The sequence below is a fragment of the Crotalus tigris genome, unplaced genomic scaffold (genome assembly GCF_016545835.1).
Source record: "Crotalus tigris isolate CLP2741 ecotype Arizona unplaced genomic scaffold, ASM1654583v1 scf7180000024436.1354646, whole genome shotgun sequence".
Lineage (NCBI taxonomy): Eukaryota > Metazoa > Chordata > Lepidosauria > Squamata > Viperidae > Crotalus > Crotalus tigris.
The window spans coordinates 1011476-1035140 of NW_024100605.1; the positions used below are offsets into that span (position 1 = coordinate 1011476).

A 23665-nucleotide genomic window follows, 5' to 3' on the forward strand; every position below is an offset into this window, starting at 1 on the left:
GCAGAACCAGCAATGATCCAAATATACTATTCTGAAGTTAAGGATAAACCTCCACCAGCATGAAAATGTTCTCAGCAGGATTTGGGTATTCTGGTGTACCCTAAAACTGATTTTTCATGATATATCTCTGGAAGTTGACAAACATTTTTTCCTGCACAAAACATTGGAGACTGCTGATAATTTACATATGTTCTACGTCCGCTTATGTTTCAATGTACAGCAGAGATATCATATTAGGGGCTTTGATAGGTAAGATGTTGACGCTATGTCTCTCCAGCTCTAGCCAAGATTATTCTTCATTGTGAGCCTTTGGCTGTGACTTGCTTCATAGGAAAAAAATTGGAGGAAGGAGAAAAAGTTGGGTGTAAATCTAACGTACTAATCAAAATTGTGCCCAAATTCTAGGTCTATGTAAATGAAGAAAAAATGTTATCTAGAAAGAAGCAAGCCTCTCCCTCTGGTTGGAAATCTTCCCAAATTGTTTCTAACTTTTAGAGACCAAAAGAAAACCTCCAGTGAACCCATTTTTATAATTCTTTGTTTACATTGGTACAGTAATCAGCTGAGGGCTAAACTTACTTGATCAGCTTTTACTCTAAAAATACCATAAAAGGCTGCATGTCCTTAGATGTTAAGCCTGGGATTTTTTCCATCCACATTACTGCAGCATGATTCACTTGGCTGCAAGGATGGCTTCTCTGCTCCGGTGGTTGTTCCATTCACCATTATTATAAGAATTTTTATGTTGGTTAATATGAATGATGAGCTAAAAGAGAAAGAGAGGTTTTTATAGTATCTTAAAACTACTTCCATTAAATCTGGTTTAAAATGATTACTTTCCACATATGTCCCATCTTGAGTTAAAAATCTACACTCTTGGCAACAATTTGTAAGCAAGACGGAAATATTTTAGTATCAATTACTTAAAATAATAAAAAAGTTTCCCCCTAGAATTGATTTGATACTATGTTCAGAATTTTATTTTTATGTTGCTTCAGAAAACATTATTTTAACTAAGCAAAGCAATATCTCAAAAAGAAAATGCAACTATTTTCTATTAGCTATTATTTCCAAAACCTTTAAATTTCTTCATCTCTTGGTTGAATAGTAGCTACAGAAAAGTGCTTATTTGCCAGACCTCTTCTCATTCTGACATACTAACATGTAGTGTAATACCAAAGTTGGTGGCTCTGAAGCTCTGGTTTCAATCCCCCTTTCCCATCAGTGGGGGATTGAAAAAGACATCAGTATCTCTGATCAGTTACATTTAAATTGGCCGTCAGTTTTCTCATTGGTTGAAGTGCTGCACCTTTCAGATTCTTTTTTTTTTAAATGGAGGAGGAATTGCTATGTTCCTGAAGGATATAAATCAGATGATGGCGAATCATATATCTCCATTCTACCAGAGACATTTTGATCTGAAATTTATGTCATCCTTGTGTATCTCTGTGATGCGGTGAAGTTTCTGACAACTAGGCAAGCAAAAAATGCATAATTTCACAAGTGAATTGGTGGCACCGTCTTCAGAAGAAACAAGTGACAATGATGATGTAGTATTTTCCCTAGAACTGATGGGTGGATAGTTTCCCATTAAAGATAACTTCTGCCTTCTGGAATTCCTCTGTTTTTTCTCGTAACTTCCTTAATGCTGCCTTTGGTATTTCCTGGGCGTTCTCTTGCATAATAGTCTGCCTAGATATTTTTTTTTAAGTTTTTTGCTTCTTAAGTATAGACATATGGAGATAAAGAACTAAGATGTAGTGGGGCACTAGCTTCCTCAGTTCCCCATAAGCTTGAGGGAGAGCTGGTTAGCTCAGCAAGGTACTGGCTGGCTGACATGAGAAAGTTAAGGAAGGCAAACCTGGTTGGGAGTCCCCAGGTCGGGGAATACCTAGTTAGTGAGCAGCGTATTTAGATTCTAAACTAATATTGTAAATAGTGGATCAGATTAAATCTCTGTTCCAAGTTAGCATAATAAATGAAGAAACGATTGCAGAGTCCATTCATGCAGTCACAACATGCATCTTTCTCTCAGTGCTTGTTTCTGATATATATCTTTATACTGCTTTTAAGTGCAAGTATCTCTCTTTTTACTATTTTGTGGTTGCTTTACAGGAAAGACTTGTGCTTCAAACCAAAAACCTAGCAAAACTTAATTGTTTCTATTATAAAGTGCCTGTATATTTTTGTAGTATTGTTTCCATTATAGAAAATAAGAAAAATATTCTGGAATAATAATAAAGTTGCTTTAAAAGCTTGAGCTGATGCTTTTTGCCTTTAGGTCAGTTTTTGATTTCCAGCGACTGCCTGGACTAGTCCTTGCAGTTTTTGGGGTAGTTTGACATTGCTTCCTTCCTAGGGCTGAGAAGATCACCCAGCTGAGTTTGTGTCTATGGGACTAGAACACATGACTTCTTGGTTTCTAGTCTGATGCCTTAACTGCTACACCAAACTGACTCTTGATACATTATAAGATTCATTGTGCTATTCCAGGGGTAGGCAACCTTGGCTCTTTTATGACTTGTGGACTTCAGCTCCCGGAATTCCTGGCTCAGGAATTCTGGGAGTTGAAGTCCACAAGTCATAAAAGAGCCAAGGTTGGCTATCCCTTTGCTATTCCAATGACTTAGGAAAAGTTAATGGTTTATGTTAAAGATGGTCAAGCCATTGCTTAGCTGAGTGACTTGGAAAAAAATCATTGCTGCTAAATTGGCAACCTATTTTGAGACTTTGGAATGCTGTTTGGATATGGTTTGCTTCAGAGGTGGCTTATTTTTGTGTTACAAGCATTCAGTCAATAATTAGGATTCCAAGAACTATTTAATTTTGCAAGCACATGGAGCCTTTAAAACTTACTGCACTGCTTGTACTAAAGACCTTTGCATCTTAAGCATCTTACGGCCTGCACCACTGTGCAACCTATGGCAGAAAAAAATAGCAGGTCAGTCTCCTGGGGTTTGCAATATTGTGACTGAAAATAGCTTGAAGAAGTATTGCTGCTTTTAGACTCTGCAGGGTCAAATGGTTTTTGAAATGGAGGAGTTTGAAAGTTGGCAACTTACAATTTTGCCATTCAGTGGGAAAGAAAAGTTGCAAATTTTGTTTGCATGATCAAGCCTTTTCCATGAGCCCAAATAATTTTTAAAGCTTAATATGAACTTCACAGTGTGTATTTTTAACTCAGACATTTCTAATAATACTTTGTTTCTAATAAGTGAGTCCTGTTCTTATATTTGTAGTTCAGAGGAAATAATTGTATGTGAAATGGGAAAAATATACTGTGACGTACAGCATGGCAGTCAAAGGGTGGGAGTTGATAGTTGATAGGATATAGGACAAGTGAGAAGAAGCTACAGCAGCCCAAATCTCTATAGTGGTAGGAAATTTAGAGATCGGTTCACAAATAGCATTTTGATTACCATGCGTTCTGCACTTGTGGTTCATATATTTGAACTACAGTACATGCATGGAGGCTTAATTTTTAAAAACCTGTTTTCAGTTCTGAATTAACAACGTTCTTAACTTTTTCATTTTTAATGAGAGAAACATCTTACAACAGATAAATATCTCAAATTAGCAAATATTTATCTTAAAAGAAATATGCATAAATGTTTTTGGAGAAGAGTCCCACTACATCAGATGCTTGGAGGACCATAAAGGTCTGCAAATATATAGATTGTGACCACCAAAATTAGATGGAAAAGAGGTTCAGAAGGTAGTGAATGAGAGAATCTAAGGTTGATAGTGGTAAGAAGGTCAGATGGTGAAACCTGGTTTCAGAGCCCTGTGAGCTTCATTGGGTGACCTTGGGCCAGACACTATTTGCAGCTTAACGTACTTGCACAGGATTGATGCGGAAATTGAATTAATTTATGGTAAATAGCAATAGAGCAATTGTCTGCTAAGGTACTGTCACACTGCTCTGTTTTTTCCTGGTATTAAGAATTGAAATTCCTTATGGCTCTATGTGACTACAAAATTGAAGCTGCAGATGGAACAGAAAGAAACAGAGAAAGAGAAGGAGTGAAGGCAGTTCTGTGGATTTCTGTAGCATCAACTACCATCTGCTAAGAACAGGAAAACACCCTGCAATTACAGGCTCCTCATTTAGTCCCAATAGACAGAAACAGAATAGCCAAATAGAACAGCTGGGGCAGCAACTGTACCAGAGTATAGCACTGATTTCACTTTTATGCTACAGATGTAAAGATTATATTTTTTAAAAAAAAAATCATATTCTGATAGTACTTTCCACAGAGGCTTTTTGTATCTTTTCAAAACAAGCTCCAAATTTTAGTGTTTTCATCAAATCATCAATGTTTCAGACCCATCTTTCTTTTTTCCTTCACCATTTTTTTCTTTTGCAACCCTATAACTCTGTAGTTTTCTTGCGGATGTGTGTGCTATTTTTCCATTGGAGAGAAGTCTTGCTTCACTCCATCTGGCTATAGGGTCTTCAAAACAGCTCTGCAGCTGGAATGGCTTTTTTCATGGTAATGATTCACATTTTGTTATTATCTTTTTTTGTTATGCTTTTTTAACAAAACAATATAAGTAAAAAGGGGGAAACATAGTTCACTTTATTTTACTTTGGTAAAAGTGAGGTTGAGTGGATTTTATTGTTCTGCTACGCATGAGGATCCTGATTAAATTAGTGTTTTTGCACTGTTGGCCAGTCAGTGGTTACACCGACTGGCCAACAGTACAAAAACACTTTTGTTAAAAAGTGGTTACACTGACTAGCTGCTAATGTTCCTTGTATGTTCAGTTGCACTGATTGGCTGATGGTGTTCGTTGAATGCTCTTAGCATCTTAATGTCTACAGAGGTTATTAAAATAAAAACAATTGTGTTGGAGAAGCTTTTGTAGCGTATTGAAACCTCTCTCAGATTTAACTCTACATTGACTTTAAAAACGCATTTATGGAAATGAATTAATGATTCTTCCCTATAGGAGTATCTAAGCCATATTGTGGATCTTGCATTGGGAGTTGGAAATCTAAGCTGATGAACCTTTTGGTCATTTTCTCCTTAAGAAGAAATGCAAAAAATCCAAAAAAGGTTTTCTCAAAAACTTCAGGGAAGTTGAGCTCACAGACCCTAAGACCCCGTCCACTTCCTCAGATCCAACAGAATCAAACCTTTCCCAAATAATAAAGCAAATTCTACAGGATTTGTATTAAAGCTAGAGACCAGCTTGGAATGAATCTGAGCAGTTTTGTCCATCAGATGCTCTGCAAATTCTTCTTCTTGAAACTAAACTTCCAAGTCCTCCTTTCCCAGGAGGATCATGTCACCCTAAACAAGGCCCACAGGATATTTGTCTGTGGACACAGTAAGTTAACTGGCTCCCAGAGTGGAGGAAGATGGTTGGCAAAGTCAGTAAGCCTTATCACTGTTATTAATTTAGAAACAGAAGTTCTTTAAAGTTGGCAGCAGTTAGAATTATCCAAGTTAGAAATACTAATTAATGTCATTGAGTTACAGATATAAGCTAGGTGATTGTTCTGGAAATATAATAAATAATCATTCTAAAGTAGTTCAGGAGAAAAGCAAAGAGAAAAGCAATTTATTTTACTTTCCCTAGTCCTTTGAAGTAGAGAGCACTTGTAGTTAGCTCTCTTCAACTGAAAAATGTATCTTGAGGATTAATTTAAGAGTAACATCTTGGGTGCAGCTGGGATGGGCATTCAGATAGTTCTAGAACATTTCAAACAATTGCCTTCTAGTTTGAAAGGGGCTAATTTTATTTGATTAGTAAAACAGAGCAGGGTGGGAGTGACATCTAGCTTACTTAAACTGTGATCAAGGAAGAATGTTGCTTAGTTTCCAGACTGTACGATGCATATTTTCTCCATGTTTCATAATTGGAATTTCTTTTTATGAAGATTGTATTTTTCTGTGTGCTTAATTGTAAAGGAAAAGGTGGGAGGATGGTTGATTAAATCCAACTTCCAGTCCCAATATTTTGTAGTCTGTATAAAATTTGAATTCAAGAATATTGATTGGCGAATGGAGGAATACAGATGCTTCCTGGAAAGTATCAATTAATTGATCATTGTGAATGATGCTGTCTCTATTTTGATTGATCTGTCTCATCTGCTGGCTATGTGTGACCCAGATCAGTTGCCTGTCAGAGTGATATATTGTATCTGGTGTGTTCTATTCTTCCATACTGCATTCTGCCCTAATCAGTGTTTCTTTCAAAATGAGGTGAAGACATTAATAAAACCTAGTTTGTATTCTGATAATAATATGAAGAGAAAAAGAGGTAGTAATCCACTGTTTCAAAACAGAAGAAATACTTTAAAATAACATTTTACTTATTCAGCTTACCTTTGTCCCTGGCCAATTAGGCATGAGCTGAATAAAACAGCATCTTACTCTGTTAGCGACTTTTCCTGTGATCCTTGAATAGGATCAACCTTGTTAACTCTCAAGAGTCTTTTTTCTGCTATGCATTCAAAATGGTTTGTGATTATCTATCTATCTATCTATCTATCTATCTATCTATCTATCTATCTATCTATCTATATGTATATGTATATGTATATAAATTTTAAGAGTGGGCATCAGCATTTCATTTTTAATGTGTGCCAATGTGTTCACAGGAAAAAGTGACAATGAACATTATTTTATCTAAGGCATTTTTTCTTATCAAATGAAGTGAAAATGTTGAAACCTGTGAAGTATCTCAGAGACTTGACTCTTGGTTTCCTTGGTCCAAATCAAACACCTTAATCCCGCTATAGTACATTGGATAGCATCCGCAGGGATTTCAGATGCATTTGTCTCCGTGTTTGAATTGAAGCTGGCTATGTTTTTTTATTTAATCTTGGAAGCTAAATCAGTTATGCTTTTATATTATATACATGATTGGGCTTGTTGAAAAGAGGGTTGTATTTTGGTTTAGGCAAATATATGCTTAGTCCAACTGAGGAGGAATTTTCTCCTTGTAGTCATAACGTGCTACTACATATTGTAGGAAGCAATGATAAACTACTAATGAAAAAACTTGCCAAGAAAACTGCAGGACTTGTCCAGGCAGCCCCTGAAAATTGGACATGATTGAATGGAAGAAAAAATTAATTAGTACATATAACAGCAGTTTAGAAATGACACAATGTTAAGTAAGGAACAAAATATCTTACGCTTAGGGCATTCAGGCCATTTAAGTAGAACCAAATAAAATCAACAATAAATTGTATTACTGCACATTAGCAAAGGGTAATCAAAATGTATTAATATTAATTGGGGAGATCTCAAACTGGCTTTATATTTAATTGACTTAAAATTTTAAAAGAGAAGTTTAAAAATTAATTGTGGGTTTCAAAAATTTCTTTAATTTTCTACTTTTTGCAGTGTGCTCTGTGTAGATTAGTACAAATTTTGAGTTGTTTTTATCTAAGTCAAGAAAAGAAAAAAATGACTTGTGCTTCCATTATCTGGCAGATGAATTCCAAGTTAAAACAAAACAAATGTTGTTTATCTTAATTATGCCCTGTAAAATCTAAAAATAGCAGATGTTGCAGTACTGTTGTAGAAGTTTTGAAAAATTAAGTCAACACTGAAAAGTGTAGCGGTTTTTTAAGGTAGCTTATCTCTCTAGTAGCTTTTCAACTTCTCATATCTCTATTTTAAACTGCATACATTTTTCATGAAGCTATTCAACAAGCAGCAAAGGGAATACTGTATGCACTGTTCATATCTTTGGACAGCTCACTACTAAAATATCCTCTAGTTTATCTGTCAACTTATTTGGCTGATAACAGCATTTGCATTTGGAACCTTTTACTAATGGAAGAGGTAGTCACCAATAAGAGACTATGTTTTTTTGAACCAACATAGTTCCTCAAGTAAATCATTTTCCATCTTATCCATGTTAAGTTTCTTTTTGTTCTCTGACAAATCGTTTCTTAGAGCCCAGTCATGCAGAAGTTATAGCGATATCCAATCTTGAATTCCTCTGAAAGAGAAGTGTACCTGAATATCATCAGCATATTCATAGCAACTACTATAGGTTTAAATAGACAAATGATAATTTTCCCTGACTTCAATAATATAATAGATGTTTTAGCACCTTGCAAGACCCCACAATATAATTCCTAACAATCAAATAGAAGTCTTTCAAGTACAGTAGCACCTTCTGGTATCATCCAGGATGTAGGAGCATAGCTGTCAACGTAGCTCCCTCAAGCATGTCAACACTTTCCAGTAGTTGTTAAATCAGCCAGATCCAATGATAGTATAAAATAAGCCTCTGATGGGTTCAACTTATAAGTAATGGAACAAACAGAAATAGGAATATGTCCTCAGAAGTTATATCTCAGAACTGACTCATATAAATATTACTAAATGGTCCAATGCATAACCTAATCAATTTAATTTAATAATTTAATAATTCCAAAGCAGCTCGAATCTCTTCTCTGTTACAATAGCCTGGAAAAAGAAAGAGCATCCTTGCCGTTGTTGCTCCCTAAACAAACAACTAAAAGAATAAACTCCTTGGTGTTCTTCTTGTGGTAGCAATTCCAAAGAGGTCATCTCTGCTGCCTGTTTTAGGACTGAACTAAATCCCCACCTAACCCTCCCAAAGTCCTTTAAATTCAAAATATCTTGAGATTATTTTTTTATGTACTGTAGGTCTCATATGCAGTGCTAATTAATGCTAATGGTAAAACTGCAAAAAAAAAAAAAAAGATGAGTGCTCTCATAGCTTCTGGGGGCAGTGTGTCTGTTTGTGTATGTATGTTAAAGCTTAGGGTAAATATTCTATATTGATCCTAAGGTCTCCAACTCAGATTGTAAGAATGTCTAGAGGAAAGTTATCTGTCTTTCAGTGCAGTCTAGGCTGATGATAGTAGTTTAAGCTGTTGCAGCTGTTAATACTATTTGTTAATAGCATTAACAGAAGCTGTGGAGGTTTTTAAGAAGACATCAGACAGTCATTTGTCTGAAATGCTATTGGGTTTCCTGCCTGAGCCATGGACTGGACTAGAACAGGGGTCCCCAACCCCCGGTCCGTGGACCAGTACTGGTCTATGGCATGTCAGCAACTGGTCTGCACAAACTAGCAAAGCCCCATCCATGAGATGCAGGCAGCACACAAAACCACGCACCCTCCAGTCTGTGGAAAAACCTCTCACCATGGAACCGGTCCCTGGTGCCCAAAAGGTTGGGGACTTCTGGACTAGAACCCCTTCAAAGTCCCTTCCAATTTTGTTATTGTTAAATTTAGATGCCACTTTATTATTTGTCAAGATAATACTGTAGGCATTTCATCATTCCAACAATAAAGTGCAATTGCTTCTTTCTTTGAGCTGTAGAATGGTTTTATTCTTTTACAAGCAGTACCTGACGGGATGCTGTTTCAGGATTTTCAAGCCTAATAAATGCTTGAGACGAACAATTTGGTATAGATGGGGAATATACTATTCAAAGTATGTTAAGATAAATAGTTAATAGCTTTTCACCTGAACTTTCCATTTTAAGAGTTGAACATTGGCTTTCTTTTGATGCTAGGCTCATGATTAGAAAATTGCTCTGAGCAATCTCCAGCTGCTGGAGAAAAGAATTGCTCCCCCCCCCCCGAAAATGTATTCCCCCCTATTGGGATTTTCTGAATATATCCTACTGATATTAGTAGCAAACAAGTAACACTAAAGTAGGATCTCTGTGCAACTCTGATAAGATTCAGATAGGCAAACTTTCAGAAAATCTATAAGGGCGCAAAACTTTTTTTTATAAGCCTATAATGTAAATCACATTTGTCCAGTCAATTGTCCTCTAAGTGCTTCTACCATTCCTAGTTAGGCTACATAGGTCTGATGGAACATCTAGTCTAGTACACATAGAAGATGCTAAATTGGAAAGAGATTATATAAATTGTAATCAGAATATTGTGAGTTATTAAAACTTAATCTAGCCAGTGTATGTATCCATAAAAGCTGCTCTGTGTTGCCTCTGAGTCCTGGTTACTTCACAGGTATGACCATGTAGTTTTTTCAGCAACAGCATTGAACTTATTTGCTGCCACATTCTTACAAGCTATTTCTTCAACTCCCCCATTCATTCTGTAATCTTGGGACTTTCTGTTGGTCTCCCATCCAAGAACTAATTAGATCAAATTCCTATTACATTTTTTCACAACCAATTAAGCATTGCACTGCCAACTAAAAGATCATTGGTGGGTGAGTTGGTGCAAGTAAAAATGAAAAAAATATGTGACTGGAATTTAGAACTGCTCACCCAAGTGTCCTTCTTTTAGCTGATCTCAGTTTTACTACTGAAATACAAACTAGAGAGAAAATTGTCTGGCAAGGGATATAGATGTGATCAACTTTTTTGTCCTATGCTCTTCTTTTTTCTAATTACATTTCTATTTCCTGATACGTCTGACTACCATAGCATGCAATTCCATCATACACTATCCTCTGGTTTCTATATTTGTGGTTCTAATTGGTCAAAAAGAATTGGTGCTTAATACTGATTTGTCATTCCATATTGTGGAAAGATGATTACCTTCTGAATTCTAACTGATTGTTTTCAATGTTGCAGAAAATCAGCAAAATAAATATATTTAATTTAATAAACAAATTAATTTGAGTCCTGTCAGGATGGTGTGCTGAGCAGCAGGGTGATTTTTCTCCTCTGCCGACAAATAGCTGACATTGCCACCAATGTCAGCTATTTGTCTTTGGCAGCATGCTCCCCAAACTCAAACAGGAGCTACTAGGAATTTTTACTTTTAAATGTTAAGATAGTGTTTCCCACAATAAAAATGGATGGGGGAAAAGGGAATATTCCATCAGAAATTAAAAAACAATGACCAGGGCTTGTAAAAGTTAATAAAATGTGGAATCCCTGTGGTAAAAATCTGATGAAAATGTAAATAAAATTAGATCACTTTCACTAACCAGGAAATCACCATCAACTTCCATACGAAGAAAGTAAAAGTGCTTCACAACAACAAAATAAAGCAGTGAAAAGATAAAAAAAAACATATTAAAATTCAGCAAAGGGTTAAAATAGATCAGCATTTGACCAGTCAATTAACATTTAAAAATGAGAATCATTTGTAATTAAAACTTTGAAAACATATAGTTAAAACTGAGGCATGCCTAAGAATAGCAAGCAGCCAAAAGGAAAAGATGGAGACCTAATTCTCCAGCCACTCCTACTAGGAATTACATCCATCAAGGTCCTCTTCCCATACAGGTCCACAATCATCCGAGAGTCATCTTGAGTCATTCTTAATTGCTCCTGTTCGAATGTGGGGAGCACCAAAGAGCTGGCTGTGGCAGCAAAATCAGCTGTTTGTTGGCAGGAGAAAAAAAAAATGCCTTGCCGCTCAGCATATCATTTTTGGAGAATTCCCCAGAAGTATTTCTTTCAACTGACCAATGTCTTACCCTGTTGTAGAGAAATCAAATGAAGATAAGATTTCAAGACTGTGGAATGCATGATAAAGAGTGGGAATGACCAAACTAAAGACTGCTTGGAATCATCATCGGCAAACGGCAGAGCAGTTTTGAAGGCACATGTTGTGCATTTGGAATGTTTCCTGTTGGGTAGCATCAAGAGGGAGAGGCCATCCATAGCCTCAACAGGTGCAGTGTAAGACATACCAGCCATCTTAGGTAAGAGCTATCATCCTTTGGTGTGCAAAGTTCATTTATTTTACTTTCTGTAGGATTTTGATGCAAAAGTATGTTTGGACAGGACAAAATAAATGTGACTGACAAGTAGGGGATAATTATCAAGCTAGACTGTGATCCTCCTGGCCTGTGGTAAGCCTTCAAACCGAATTTGAATAACTATGTCCACTTAGATTTTTTTTGACAGCAATATGGAAATTGTTTGCTATTACTTTCTTGCAGAATGATTTTTCAGTTTTCCAGTTTAAGTTATTGCCTTGTTATTCTGGAGATCTCCTATTCAGATACTGATGAAGGATATTCTGCTTATCTTCAGAGCCCAACAAAGAGCAAAATTGTGGGAAAATTTCTATTTTCTGTGGGAACCCCCTTCCTCTATGATTGTTTGCACATGAAGTCAAGATGGCTTGTATTCTCATGACCTTTTGAGGTTCTTGAAACAGTTTAGAAACAATTAAATTCAGTATAAAATATCCATTTAAAAATGCATCAATAACATGCAGTATAAAAGTGGAAACAGGAATAATTTGCTAGAAGCCTACCAAATCTAAGAAAACTAGCACTTATTTAAGCCTAGATCTCCACAGGAAGGATTTGCTCCAGGCTTTTCTGAAAAGCCTTGAAACGGATACCTGTTAGGTATTTTGTATTGAGGCTACTTTTAACTTTCTGTTACATTTCTTACTTGAAAGCAAGTCCCACTGAGCATAGGCCAAGGCTTAGGTTAACAAAATTCTAACATCCAATGAGAATTGTGCCCCAGAACCAATCTGGAATAATACACTGTGTAGCAGAATTAGTATATTCCTATAGTTTTTAACATTTAAAATAAGATAAAAATGGCTTCAATTGAACTGGTATTTATGTCTGATGTTAATTATACATTTCTACAAAGATGAACATTCATAAACACTGATTTACACTATGGTTTTTATATGATTATAAAGAATAAAATGTTTGTCTTATTTTATTAGCTCAGGTTTCAGTTGTAAGTGCTTTTTTATTATTTTTACAAAAAAAAAAAACCACTTCCCAAAGAAACCCAATCATTTGCTATATATATTGCCTACATTTTGCTCAATATTTGTTTTTCTTGCAGCTTTTGACATGAAGAAAGATATAGATGCTTTAATAGCAGAAGAAAGGGCAGAAATCATTGCAAAGTATGAGAAGGTATAGGATTCATTTTGTCCATTAATTTGCTAATTCTAACAAAGAATTTCAGTGAGCGTGACCATATGCCCCAAGCAGGTCTTCTGTATTTAGCTGCCCATCCAGCTGTTCATAAGAATGCAATTCACAGTGCAATGACAATATGGATCATTCCTTGAAACCTTTATGACAGCCGTTTCTGTTCATTGAGGAATGCAATGTTTTAATAGTGGGAAGTCTGTTGAAAAAGCCAGTTTGCAAAAATGACTTGTTTGGGGGCTGTCTGTATATGGAAGCATGAAAGTGTACCTTTAAGAGATTTAAAGTTAAAAGATCATTCCCAACTTTATAGTGAAAGATACTGGTGAAGGATGGCATGTGCAAATCTGCAGGCATGTGATTAGAAAGCATTTTATGTAATGTACATGATACAGTAATGCCACTTTGCAAAAATAAGTGATACCACATATCATCTGATTATATACAAGACTGTCTGTTTGTCTGTAGGATTTTACATGAGTTAAAATCCATCAGAACTGGTATTATTTTTTTATATATATATAGGTAGTCCTTTCCCTATAACAGTTCACTTAGTGTCCATTCAAAGTTACAATAGCACTGAAAAAAATGACTTAGGAACATTTTTCTAACACTTACAACTATTGCAGAATCCCCAGGTCATATGATCAAAATTCAGATGCTTGGCAATTGAATCATATTTATGATGGTTGCAGTATCCTGGGGTCATGTGATCACTTCTGACAAGCAAAGTCAATGGGGAAACCATATTCATTTAACAAGCGTGTCACTATCTTAATAACTGTAGTGACTCACTTAACAGCTGTGGCAAGAAAGGTTGTAAAATGAGGCAAAACTCAATTAACACATATTTCACTTAGCAGCAGAAATTTTGGGCTCAATAAGCTGAGGACTATCTGAATATACATACGTGCATACACACACACACACACACACACACACACACATTCATATTCCTAATATTCATATTACCGTATATAGCTTTTTAAAATAATACCAGTATGACAAAACTTTATATTGTTAGGCTCTTTTATGGGGAACTTCATTGTGCCACCTTCCTTTTTTTTACAGGGAAGGCAAGATGGAACTCAGATTGATCCATGGGAAGATGCTGACTTTGCTCTTTACAAAGTTACAGACAGATTTGGATTTTTGCAGTAAGTTTTTTTCTTTTTTGTGAATTCTTTAATACTTTGCCGAAAGAAACTTTGAACTTTGCTGTTCATTGACATGGTTGTGTTGTGTTGTGTTTATTCCATGCCTTAGATCGTTCTACACTTATCATTGCCATGAATGTACTTACTATTACCTGAGCAAGTCAACTGTAATGTTGTATATAAGAGTTTCAGCCATCATATTCTAAAAAAGTTCTGACAAAGCTAGATCTTTCAGAATTAAGCATACAGACATATTAAACACTGCTGGCATAATTAGAATTTCTGAAACCATGAAAACTCTTTAAGGGCATTTAGAAATATTCCAGATCTCTCTGACATTCCTTTTGAAGAGATGTGGATTTTTGCATTTGAAAATATCCCAATCTTTTCATTGGGTGATCACTTTTGTAAAAATTATACAAAAATTATAGAGTATAATCCAGTTAAGTCTCTTGCTGGAAGAACTGCTTCTCTCAGCAAAACAGCATGCATATTTATCTTTTCCCCTTGCTCCACAAACCTCATGTATCCCCTGATTGAGTCACTAGAGCACATATTTTGAGGACTTTGGAGAGGAAATAAATGTTTGCTGAATAGACTGCAGTATTTTTATCCATTGAAAACAGGAGTTCATAAAAGGGTTGTTTTAACCCTCCTTTTTTATATCTAATATTCCCACCCCCAACAGCAACCCACTGGGTTGGGTTGGGCTGAGAGAAAGAGTGATTGGCTCAAAGTCATTCAGGTGGCATTCATGTCTAAGGTGTGACTAGAACTCAGAGATTCCTAGTTTTCTGAGCTGCCACCTTAACCACTGCATCAGACTAGCTCTCTAATGTTTTATATTATTATTATATGTTATATAATGCTTCTTTCATGTGTTACTGATTTAGGTGTTTGTTCTGAATTTTAATTAAAGACCCAAGTTAACAAAAAAATATCAGCTAACATATCAGCAAATCTCTGACCATCTTTTTTTGGGCATAACTTCAGATTTCTTCCTTGCATTTCCTTAAGCATTCTTATATCACACATTAGTTCAATCTGACTTTTTCTTTTACTATTTCAGTGAGCATGAGCTACCAATTCATAGTGCTCTGGAGGAAAAGGTAAGTTCTGCAAGCTTTATATTCTGTAAAATAATTGATGGAAATGATTGCTCGGTTTTTAATAAGAATATTGAAATAATCTGATTAAAGATTCTTACATAAATCAAAAAAATATATCATTTATCTGTATCACAAATACAGGATTTAGGAAGGTATAACTAAATGATGATGCTTTGATCTTAAGATGAAGCATTGTGATAAAAATAAAATTTTACCCAACATAAACCTGATTAGATTTGCGATGAGTGAACAGAACTAACTCATGACTGGGACATAAATAGATAGATTATGCAGTGTAGATTGAATGTAGTTTAGTCTACGTAGGAACTTAGACCCCAGGAGAATATTGAAATATCTTAAATAGATTGTGTTGAGGTTTCATGGCTTTCATGATAACTGTGGGGCTGTCTCAGTGCATACCTGGCCGAAATCACGTGCAGATTATACTCTTAATTTTTTCTCCTGTGTGAGAAGAATGATTTACTAGTATGACGGAGCAGCATACTTTGTTGGTCTTTAACGTATTTGTTGGTGATCTTAGCTTTAATAAAATCAGCTCTATTCCCCCCTTTCCATGGGCAAAACATTGGTTAAAATGGTCCATTTGTGGAGAATGACAATGAGATATTCTTGAGTACTACAATGTTGTTTGCAGAATCTGTAAAAAATAATAGAACAAGACTTCATTGAGATGATTAATGACATCTAATGAAACAGAGTAGAATTTATGTAGAATTTATCATGTTGATCAAATACGAGCTATAATATATGGTTGTGCTCTATTGCATAGAGGTGAAAAAGAGTTACTTTGTTGAATCATTAATATTCTTAAGCAGATATCCAACAAAATTGTTTTCAGTAATGTGAAGTTTTTCATCTTTCCCAGCAAACAGAATATTGGAATTCTTGGAAATCTAAGATTTGGACAAAATGAAAAGGCATATATATTTTTTATAAAGAAATACAGTTTGTTCTAAATGCATTCAAAAAATGAACATTGTAAATCTATGGAATTAGTTGGTTCAGCTGGGAACTCTTGCAAATGTAACTAGCTGTTTTTAGAAGAATATTTAAGCATTAATGAGTAAAACTGAAATATATAGTTACAGAAACATGAATTACTGCTAAACTTAAAATCTGATTGACTGAAGGAGACTCATCTTAGCATTCAGTGTTGGACATTTAATACCACTAGTTCTAATAATTGTCTATAGTAGTGAATGTCTATATGTCTCATTCATTACTGTCATCTCTCATTTAGCTGTTAAGGTAACATTTTTGCTCTTCAGAGCCCAATAATTGGCACTCTCTAGTTGATCAATAGTGCACAGCTTTCATTTAGGACAGCGGTTCTCAACCTATGGGTCGGGACCTCATTTGGGGTCGATCAACCATTTCACGGGGGTCGTCAAGCAAGGCTGTCCGCCATTTTTCCCCCTTTTCTGGTGGGTGTCTTACCTCCCTTGGGCTGGGCCAACTGGTGGCCCAGCCCGTGGTTGGCCTGCTCCATCTCTGCCGCTTGCCAGCTACATCTCGGCCGGCGCAGGGGGCGGCACCACGTATGCGCGGCACTCCCAGACAGGGAAAGTCCTCGACTTACGATCAGTTAGGTAGTCCTCGACGTACGACCGGTTTAGTCCTCGACTTACGACCGGTTGGGGGGGTCGCGGCATTAAAAAGGTTGAGAACCACTGATTTAGGACAAGGCTCAAGATAATTAATCAATGAAGAATATAAAATAAATTGCTACTTTTTTTAGAGCAGAGAATAAATGAAACGGAATAATTCCTTAGATGTCCAGTATAAAACTATTGTTTATTTATCTTGTAAAAACCATATCACTCCATAGTCTATTGACCTGGATATTATATTTCCATCTTTCCTTTCTATCTAAATTCTCCTTCATTTTTAAAACTCTTTTATAGCAAAAAGTTCAGGAGATAGAAAGAGTGGACAAATGGCTGAAGATGTTAAGAAAGTGGGGAAAATACAGAAACAGTGAAAAGGTAAAACAGTGACACATTTTAATAATACTACATTTTTTTGCTTGTCCCTTTATTTCAAGGAATATTGACAGTTCTTGTTAAACAACTTCTAGCACTACTAATGAAAAGGGTGGTACAGCACTTTCATTTACTCTCTGTGAACAGATCTTGAAGAAATACATGGGAAAACAAAATTAAAACTAAACTTATACCAAAATCTTATGAGTGAAATAAGCAGGTGCACAACAGAAATCTCAGCTAAAAGAAATCCATATTGAAGGATCAGAACATGAGGTTTTAATTAAAATCTGAACTGTATTTAAGATGTTTCTTTCAAGTAATTTAGGATACTGAAATGAATTAGATTAAAATAAGAATAAGCCAACCCTATGGTAATGATGGGGAAGGAATATATGAAATTTAACATATTATACATTGAGAATTATCTCCAAGTTGTAGATATTTTGTTCTGTTTTGCCTGAATCATCTGAACATTCAAATGTGATGGTACAGGTGGAGAGGTGGGAAAGACAAACATTACAAGAGAAGCAATTGTTCTACTATTGAATGAAAGTAAATATCAGAGGGATTACTTTCTCTATAATCAGAGAAGTGCCAGCTTTTTTTGGCTAGGGGGAACATTAGGAAAAGTTCATTATACTTCACTTACTGTATCTGAGTAGCAGTATAGTACTCTCTCTGTGTGTGTGTGTGTGCGTGTGCGTGTGCGTGCGCGTGCATAGTGTGCTTGGTCTCCCATCTGACCTTCCCAAGCATGTAGCGAAGATCTAATTAACAGAGCCCACATAAAAAGAGAGATGTATGCATTGTATAGTACTCTCATCCAAGAAAACATCCTAGTGTGCAGAAAGAATCAAAATCAGATAACCACATCTGTAGAAAATTTGATTCCTCATTGTTTCTAGACGGACAAACAAGATAAGGAATTTTAGCTTTCAATTCTATATTATTTTCATTATCCCTCCCCCCATAGCACTGAAATGTTAGTGAATAACTCAAAAGCTAATCCAGCTTTTCCAATTTAGAATAACATTTTATATATTATTTTGTAATTTTGCTAATGGGAATTGGACTCCCCTCTGTTTTACAGCATTTTCTTCAAGCGCCAGAGAAGTTGCAGACAAGGTGCAGACAAAATCTGCAGATGAGCTTTAGACATTTTAATGCCTGAATCAGAAAACAAAATGATCTTTAAAATTGTATTACTGTAGATTATAAAACAAGAAAAATATAAAATACTGACCAATATATTTTGAAAAAGAAAAAAATAGAGCAATGAAAACAAACACAGTGGTAATGTACTAACACTCCAGAAGACAGGCTTAGGAAACAGGAGGATCTGGACAGATTTGAACACTGGGCACTATCTAACAAAATGAAATTCAGTGGTGAAAAAAGTAAGGTTCTACATTTAGGCAAGAAAAAACAAATGTACAGGTATAGATAGTATAGGGGGTACCTTGCTCAATAGTAGTAACTGTGAGAGGGATCTTGGAGTCCTAGTGGACAATCACTTAAATATGAGCCAGCAGTGTGCTGCAGCTGCCAAAAAGCCAACACAATGCTAGGCTGCATTAACAGAGGGATAGAATCAAGATCACGTGAAGTATTAATACCACTTTACAATGCCTTGGTAAGGCCACACTTGGAATACTGCATCCAGTTTTGGTCACCACAATGTAAAAAAGATGTTGAGATTCTAGAAAGAGTGAAGAGAAGAGCAACAAAGATGATTAGGGGACTGGAGGCTAAAACATATAAGGAAAGGTTGAATTATACACTAATTCTAAGAAGTGGAGTTAGGATCTTAGCCATTGGTTTAAATGACAAATTTCTCTTTGAAAGTGAATGAAATAAATATTTATGTTCAGTCTTGAGATTGGGGGAGTCAATGATGCATCAGCAGGTGCTTTCATATTGTATCAACACCAACTAGTGTTGCCAATGACTCATCAAGATGTACTTTTGTGACAAACTACTATATACAAATTACATTAATTAAATGTAAATAAGCATACATATTGCCTGAAACTCCCATCTTTTGGACAGGATTTCTACCCAAACTTTGAGTCAACTGATAAACTACTCAGAATATTTGAAGTGAAAATGTCTATTAATCTGTGCTTTAAATGTTAAGACACAGATTTTCTTTTCTATGCATAATCATGCTGGGTTGCATTTGCCAAAGGAAATTCAGAAGAAAATAGTTTTTGGTTAGCTCTTGATAATTGGATCATAATCACACCTTTTTTTTTTTTTGGTATTTATAGATGTTCCGCAGAGTTTATAAAGGGATCCCCCTCCAAGTACGAGGTCAAGTCTGGTCACTCTTACTGGATATTGAAAAGATTAAGATGGAGAATGAAGGGAAGTATGAGGTAAAGTATCTTATAATACATAATAGCACTATAAAGTGCTACACCAAATAAATAACCAGCCTCATGGTTACCTGCACATACAATAAATATGAATATAAACACAAGTCTCTAACCCAGTATTATTTTTCCCTGCACCCCAGGATTAGAAAAAAATGTTTTTAGCCATAAATATCCCCCCCAAAATTTTTGTGATTATGTTGCTGCCTCATGGAAAAACTTATTAATGCCCTTTAACTTTTGAGCATTGTGTTCTACATTCCCAATCCTGTTTACAGTGCAGTGCAGTGGCCCATGTGGTTAGGACACTAGTTTGGAGGTTAGCAAGCCCATGTTCAAGACCTGAATGCAAGTGCTGCTGTGTGGCAGGTGAACTCCCATTATTTGCTCCAGCTCCTCAACAGGGACATAAAAGGAGCTCTGCCAGGTGTCTCCCCCCCCCCCCCCGGGCAACAGTGATGTCACCAGCTAATCCTTTCAACCTGGAAGCGCCTTAAAGAAATGGTGCCTCTGACGTGAATGGGATAGTGATTCTGTTCACATAAAAGCAGCATGTTTCTTGAAGAGGAGATCAGTCACCTCTCTGGGCAGCCATGAACAAAACCAGGGCTTTCTAAAACTAGATAAAGAGACTTTACCCCAAAGGCTTTCTGTGGAATCAGTGGTGGCCTTAGAAGTGAGTTCACAATTAGCAAAAAATAAAATTATGAAATTATGAAAAGGCTGTTAGATTTCCCAAATGCCCGACCTGGGGCATTTGAATTTGCAGAATCCAGAATTTCAGGTTTCTAGTATGGAAATGTTGTAAAGAACAGAAGTGGCTCTCTGTACCCAATAGGCAAAACTATCCAAGTTAAGTGCTCAGAGATGAATTCCTGGGCTAGGATGACGCTGGACTATAACCATCCAAACCTACAAGTCACCTTCCACCCCAGAAGTAAGATTTAGCATGTTTTACTTCTACAAAGAAAGAAGCAGCCAGGGACTTTTATGCATTCATTTCAGTAATCCATATGCTGCTGATGCTGGAGATTATATCTCTGAAAACTACTCCAATCCAAGAGGATTTTAGATCAAAGGTTGGGGAGGAAAGGGAAATGTTGCAGCTACATTCTAGTTGATAAATGAGTTCTTCTATTAAGCTCTTAACCCAGATACCTTCCCATCCCCCACATACAGATAAGTTTGGGTAAGTAATTTAACATGTTGAAAAGTTTTGCAATGCAGAACAATATTATGCTGGAAAATGTGCCACAGCCATAGTTCAGATAGTCCAAGGACAAATCAACCAGGTTCTTGCTGGGTCAAGTGAGGCCAGGCAGCAAATCCTCTGGGAGAGAAATTCTCCAGCAGTGTGATAAGTGTGTCCAGGCAGTCTGATGCCTGTGCTTCACAGTGTTGTTGGTTATCAACAATACTTGGTAGATTCCCATTCATTGAGTTGTCAGGTAATCCTTTCTCTGGTATTCACAGATGATGACTTAGTAGGCTTCAGAGATGAATTAGAAGGCTGGAATGTCAATTTCACTTCTGTTGAAATAGATGGAAGTCACTTAATGAGTACTTAGACTAGTGAGGTCTCCCTTTACATTTAGTTGATTAGGCGATTTGCGTCCTACATTGACCAGCTTAACACAATTTCAAAGGGACAGAAGCCATGCTTCCTGCTAGGAATGGTTCTGATTCCCATTAGAGCATGTGGGAAAACCTTTGGCCATTAAAGGTAATTGACAACAGTAACCAAGACTATTTGTAAAGCACTAGGTATCAAATTATAAGTCTACACCCCTTTTCAGCCATAGAATTACATTTGTGAAGAGTGCCAGAACTGAAATATTAACATGCAGTTGACTAACATGTAGTTGACTAACTGCATGTTAATATTGCAGTTCTGCCAGTGCTTAAATTGATTAGGTGATTTTTGTGTATAACAATATGATCTGATAAGGTATGATAATTAACTGGATAGAATTTGAAGTTTGTGTAATGAATTGAAAGGAATTAAGGTTTAACATTTTTTTTCTCTTTTCTTAAGTTAGTTATTATTGGAAGAAGAAATGAATGAGATTGATGATAAAAAGAGGGATGAGAGAGATTAAGAACTTTAATGTATCTGGTAGAGATATTCGAAGTACCATTTGATTATGGTAATTGTAAATTGATAAAGTTTTCAAAACAGGTTGAGTAGTAATGGAAATCTAAGTTAGAAATAGAATATATTAAATTTATTATGTTATCTGTGGGAAATAGAGAGATGACAGTGAATGTATTAAGTTGAGTGGTTTATCTATGTTTTTTTACTTTGGAATGTTTGTTTACCCAAACACCACGGTGTGTCTTAAGTACTTTTTGTTAAAATTAAAAACCAATAAAATATATTTTTTAAAAAATATTTCAGTTCTGCCACTTTTCACAAATGTAATTCTCTGGCTTAAATGGGGTATAGACTTATAATTTGATACCTATTGCTTTACAAATAGTTTTGGTCAGCTGACTGCATGAGCCCCCATAACATATTATAATGAGAAAGTCAAGCACTGTCTAAGGATGAACTCAATGAACTATTTGCTACAGTGGTGAACTTTTGATGACCAGTAGATAACCTCACCATTAAAAAAAATCCTCCTTTGTCTGGAAGCCTTGAGACATTCCTCTTCACTCTGCTTGTCAGTGTTTATAAGCATTTACATTGAGGGGGGAAAACGTTGTCCATTTCAATTTCACATGTCAGACAATAGTAACATTTTTGCTAAAGCATTAGATCAATATCTGCCCTTTCAGGATTTCTCTGCAGAGAACTTTGATTGCCCATCACCTATCACTGAACACCTGTCTCCTCAAAGAAACTTTGCTCCACTTCCTAATCAGTTAGTATTGCCACTCTAGGTTTCTGATTGGAATATCAAATACTTTGATGAGCAGTCCTTTTGCAAATCCTGTGGAACTGTTAAAACCCAGCCATGGTAGAAATACCCACAACACCACCAAAAGGTTTTGTTATGAAAGCAGGCAGATCAAGGTTGCAAGAGAATTGTTCAGCTTTCCCGTCTGTTGGAATATATTTGAGCATGGCTGCTTTCTTTGTTAATTAAAAGTAACAAGAGCCCTTCCTTCAAAAGTAAAGTCACCATTTGCAGGTCTGTACTTGAAAAAATTAAAGCATTTCTTCAGGAAAAGTCAAATCAACTAAAAAAATAAATTAAAATAGACCTGTCATCAATATTGACTTAAACATATCTATGGTAATCTGGAATAGAATCTAAAGTTTTAAAACCTTGTGTTTATCACAAGTCTTCAGGAGCCACTTACAAATCTGCCTGAGTAGATACACCAGCACAGATAACAGGATTCACAATGGAATTGACTTTAAAAGCTACGCTTAATGAGATTGCATTATTTATTGATTGGTGTCTTTAATAAATATACATGACCAGTTTTCAAGGTTGCCATCATTCCAAAATGCCTTTCAATTATAAAGCATACAGGTTCACCTCAATATAAACAGTTAACTTTAAACAACAAAGGAATGGAATATCAGCAAAGGCAGTTTTATAATAAATGTTTTAGACTAAAAGCCAAGTAAATTAGTCCATTTAAAAAATCTCAGTAATTTTGGCATGGTCTAGAGCAGACATGTCAAACTGTATCGGGATGATTTTGCCATTGCCGGCAAGGGGGTGGGCACAGCTTCCAGATGATGCATCCATCCTGCGAGCTGGCAGTTTGACACCCCTGGTCTAGAGTTTAAGGATTAAACATTTACATTTTTAAAAGTCTTTAAGATTTAACTTTAAAAGTCAAAAACAGTTATTTGAATTGGATTCAGAAACACAATTGATGCATTTTTAACACAAGTGATGTTGTAATAGGATTTGCCTGGCTAAAAAACTGGGTGCTGAAGATTCTTAATCACAGACAGCCTCCTGTAAGTGTCATTATATTAGTCCAGCTTGGACACATTTCCCTGGATTGGGTCAGAACTGCTATGCCAATTGAAGTGGTAAAAAAACACGATCCTTCATTGGAGTGGCATCATATTATGCAACCGTATACTATTTTTAATATTTATTTTGCTATTAAAAACAAAGGTAATTCTCATGCCCTTAATGTTCATGCTAACCAGGTTTTGAAGGATGACACACCAACATTTTAAAATGAAATAAGTGATTTG

General features: G+C 35.9%; 1 protein-coding gene across 3 annotated transcripts in view; it reads left to right on the forward strand.

Moving 5' to 3' along the window:
- Window positions 1–23665, forward strand: part of LOC120302593 — a 101823-nt gene that overhangs the window by 59369 nt on the left and 18789 nt on the right. For all 3 annotated transcript variants that reach the window (XM_039331238.1, XM_039331237.1, XM_039331239.1), the window contains 6 exons: window positions 11421–11638; window positions 12756–12829; window positions 13919–14004; window positions 15074–15113; window positions 17039–17119; window positions 19390–19497. In XM_039331238.1, the coding sequence (XP_039187172.1) occupies window positions 12764–12829; window positions 13919–14004; window positions 15074–15113; window positions 17039–17119; window positions 19390–19497 (381 nt within the window). In that variant the 5' untranslated portion in view covers window positions 11421–11638; window positions 12756–12763. The remainder of the gene's footprint in view (window positions 1–11420; window positions 11639–12755; window positions 12830–13918; window positions 14005–15073; window positions 15114–17038; window positions 17120–19389; window positions 19498–23665) is intronic.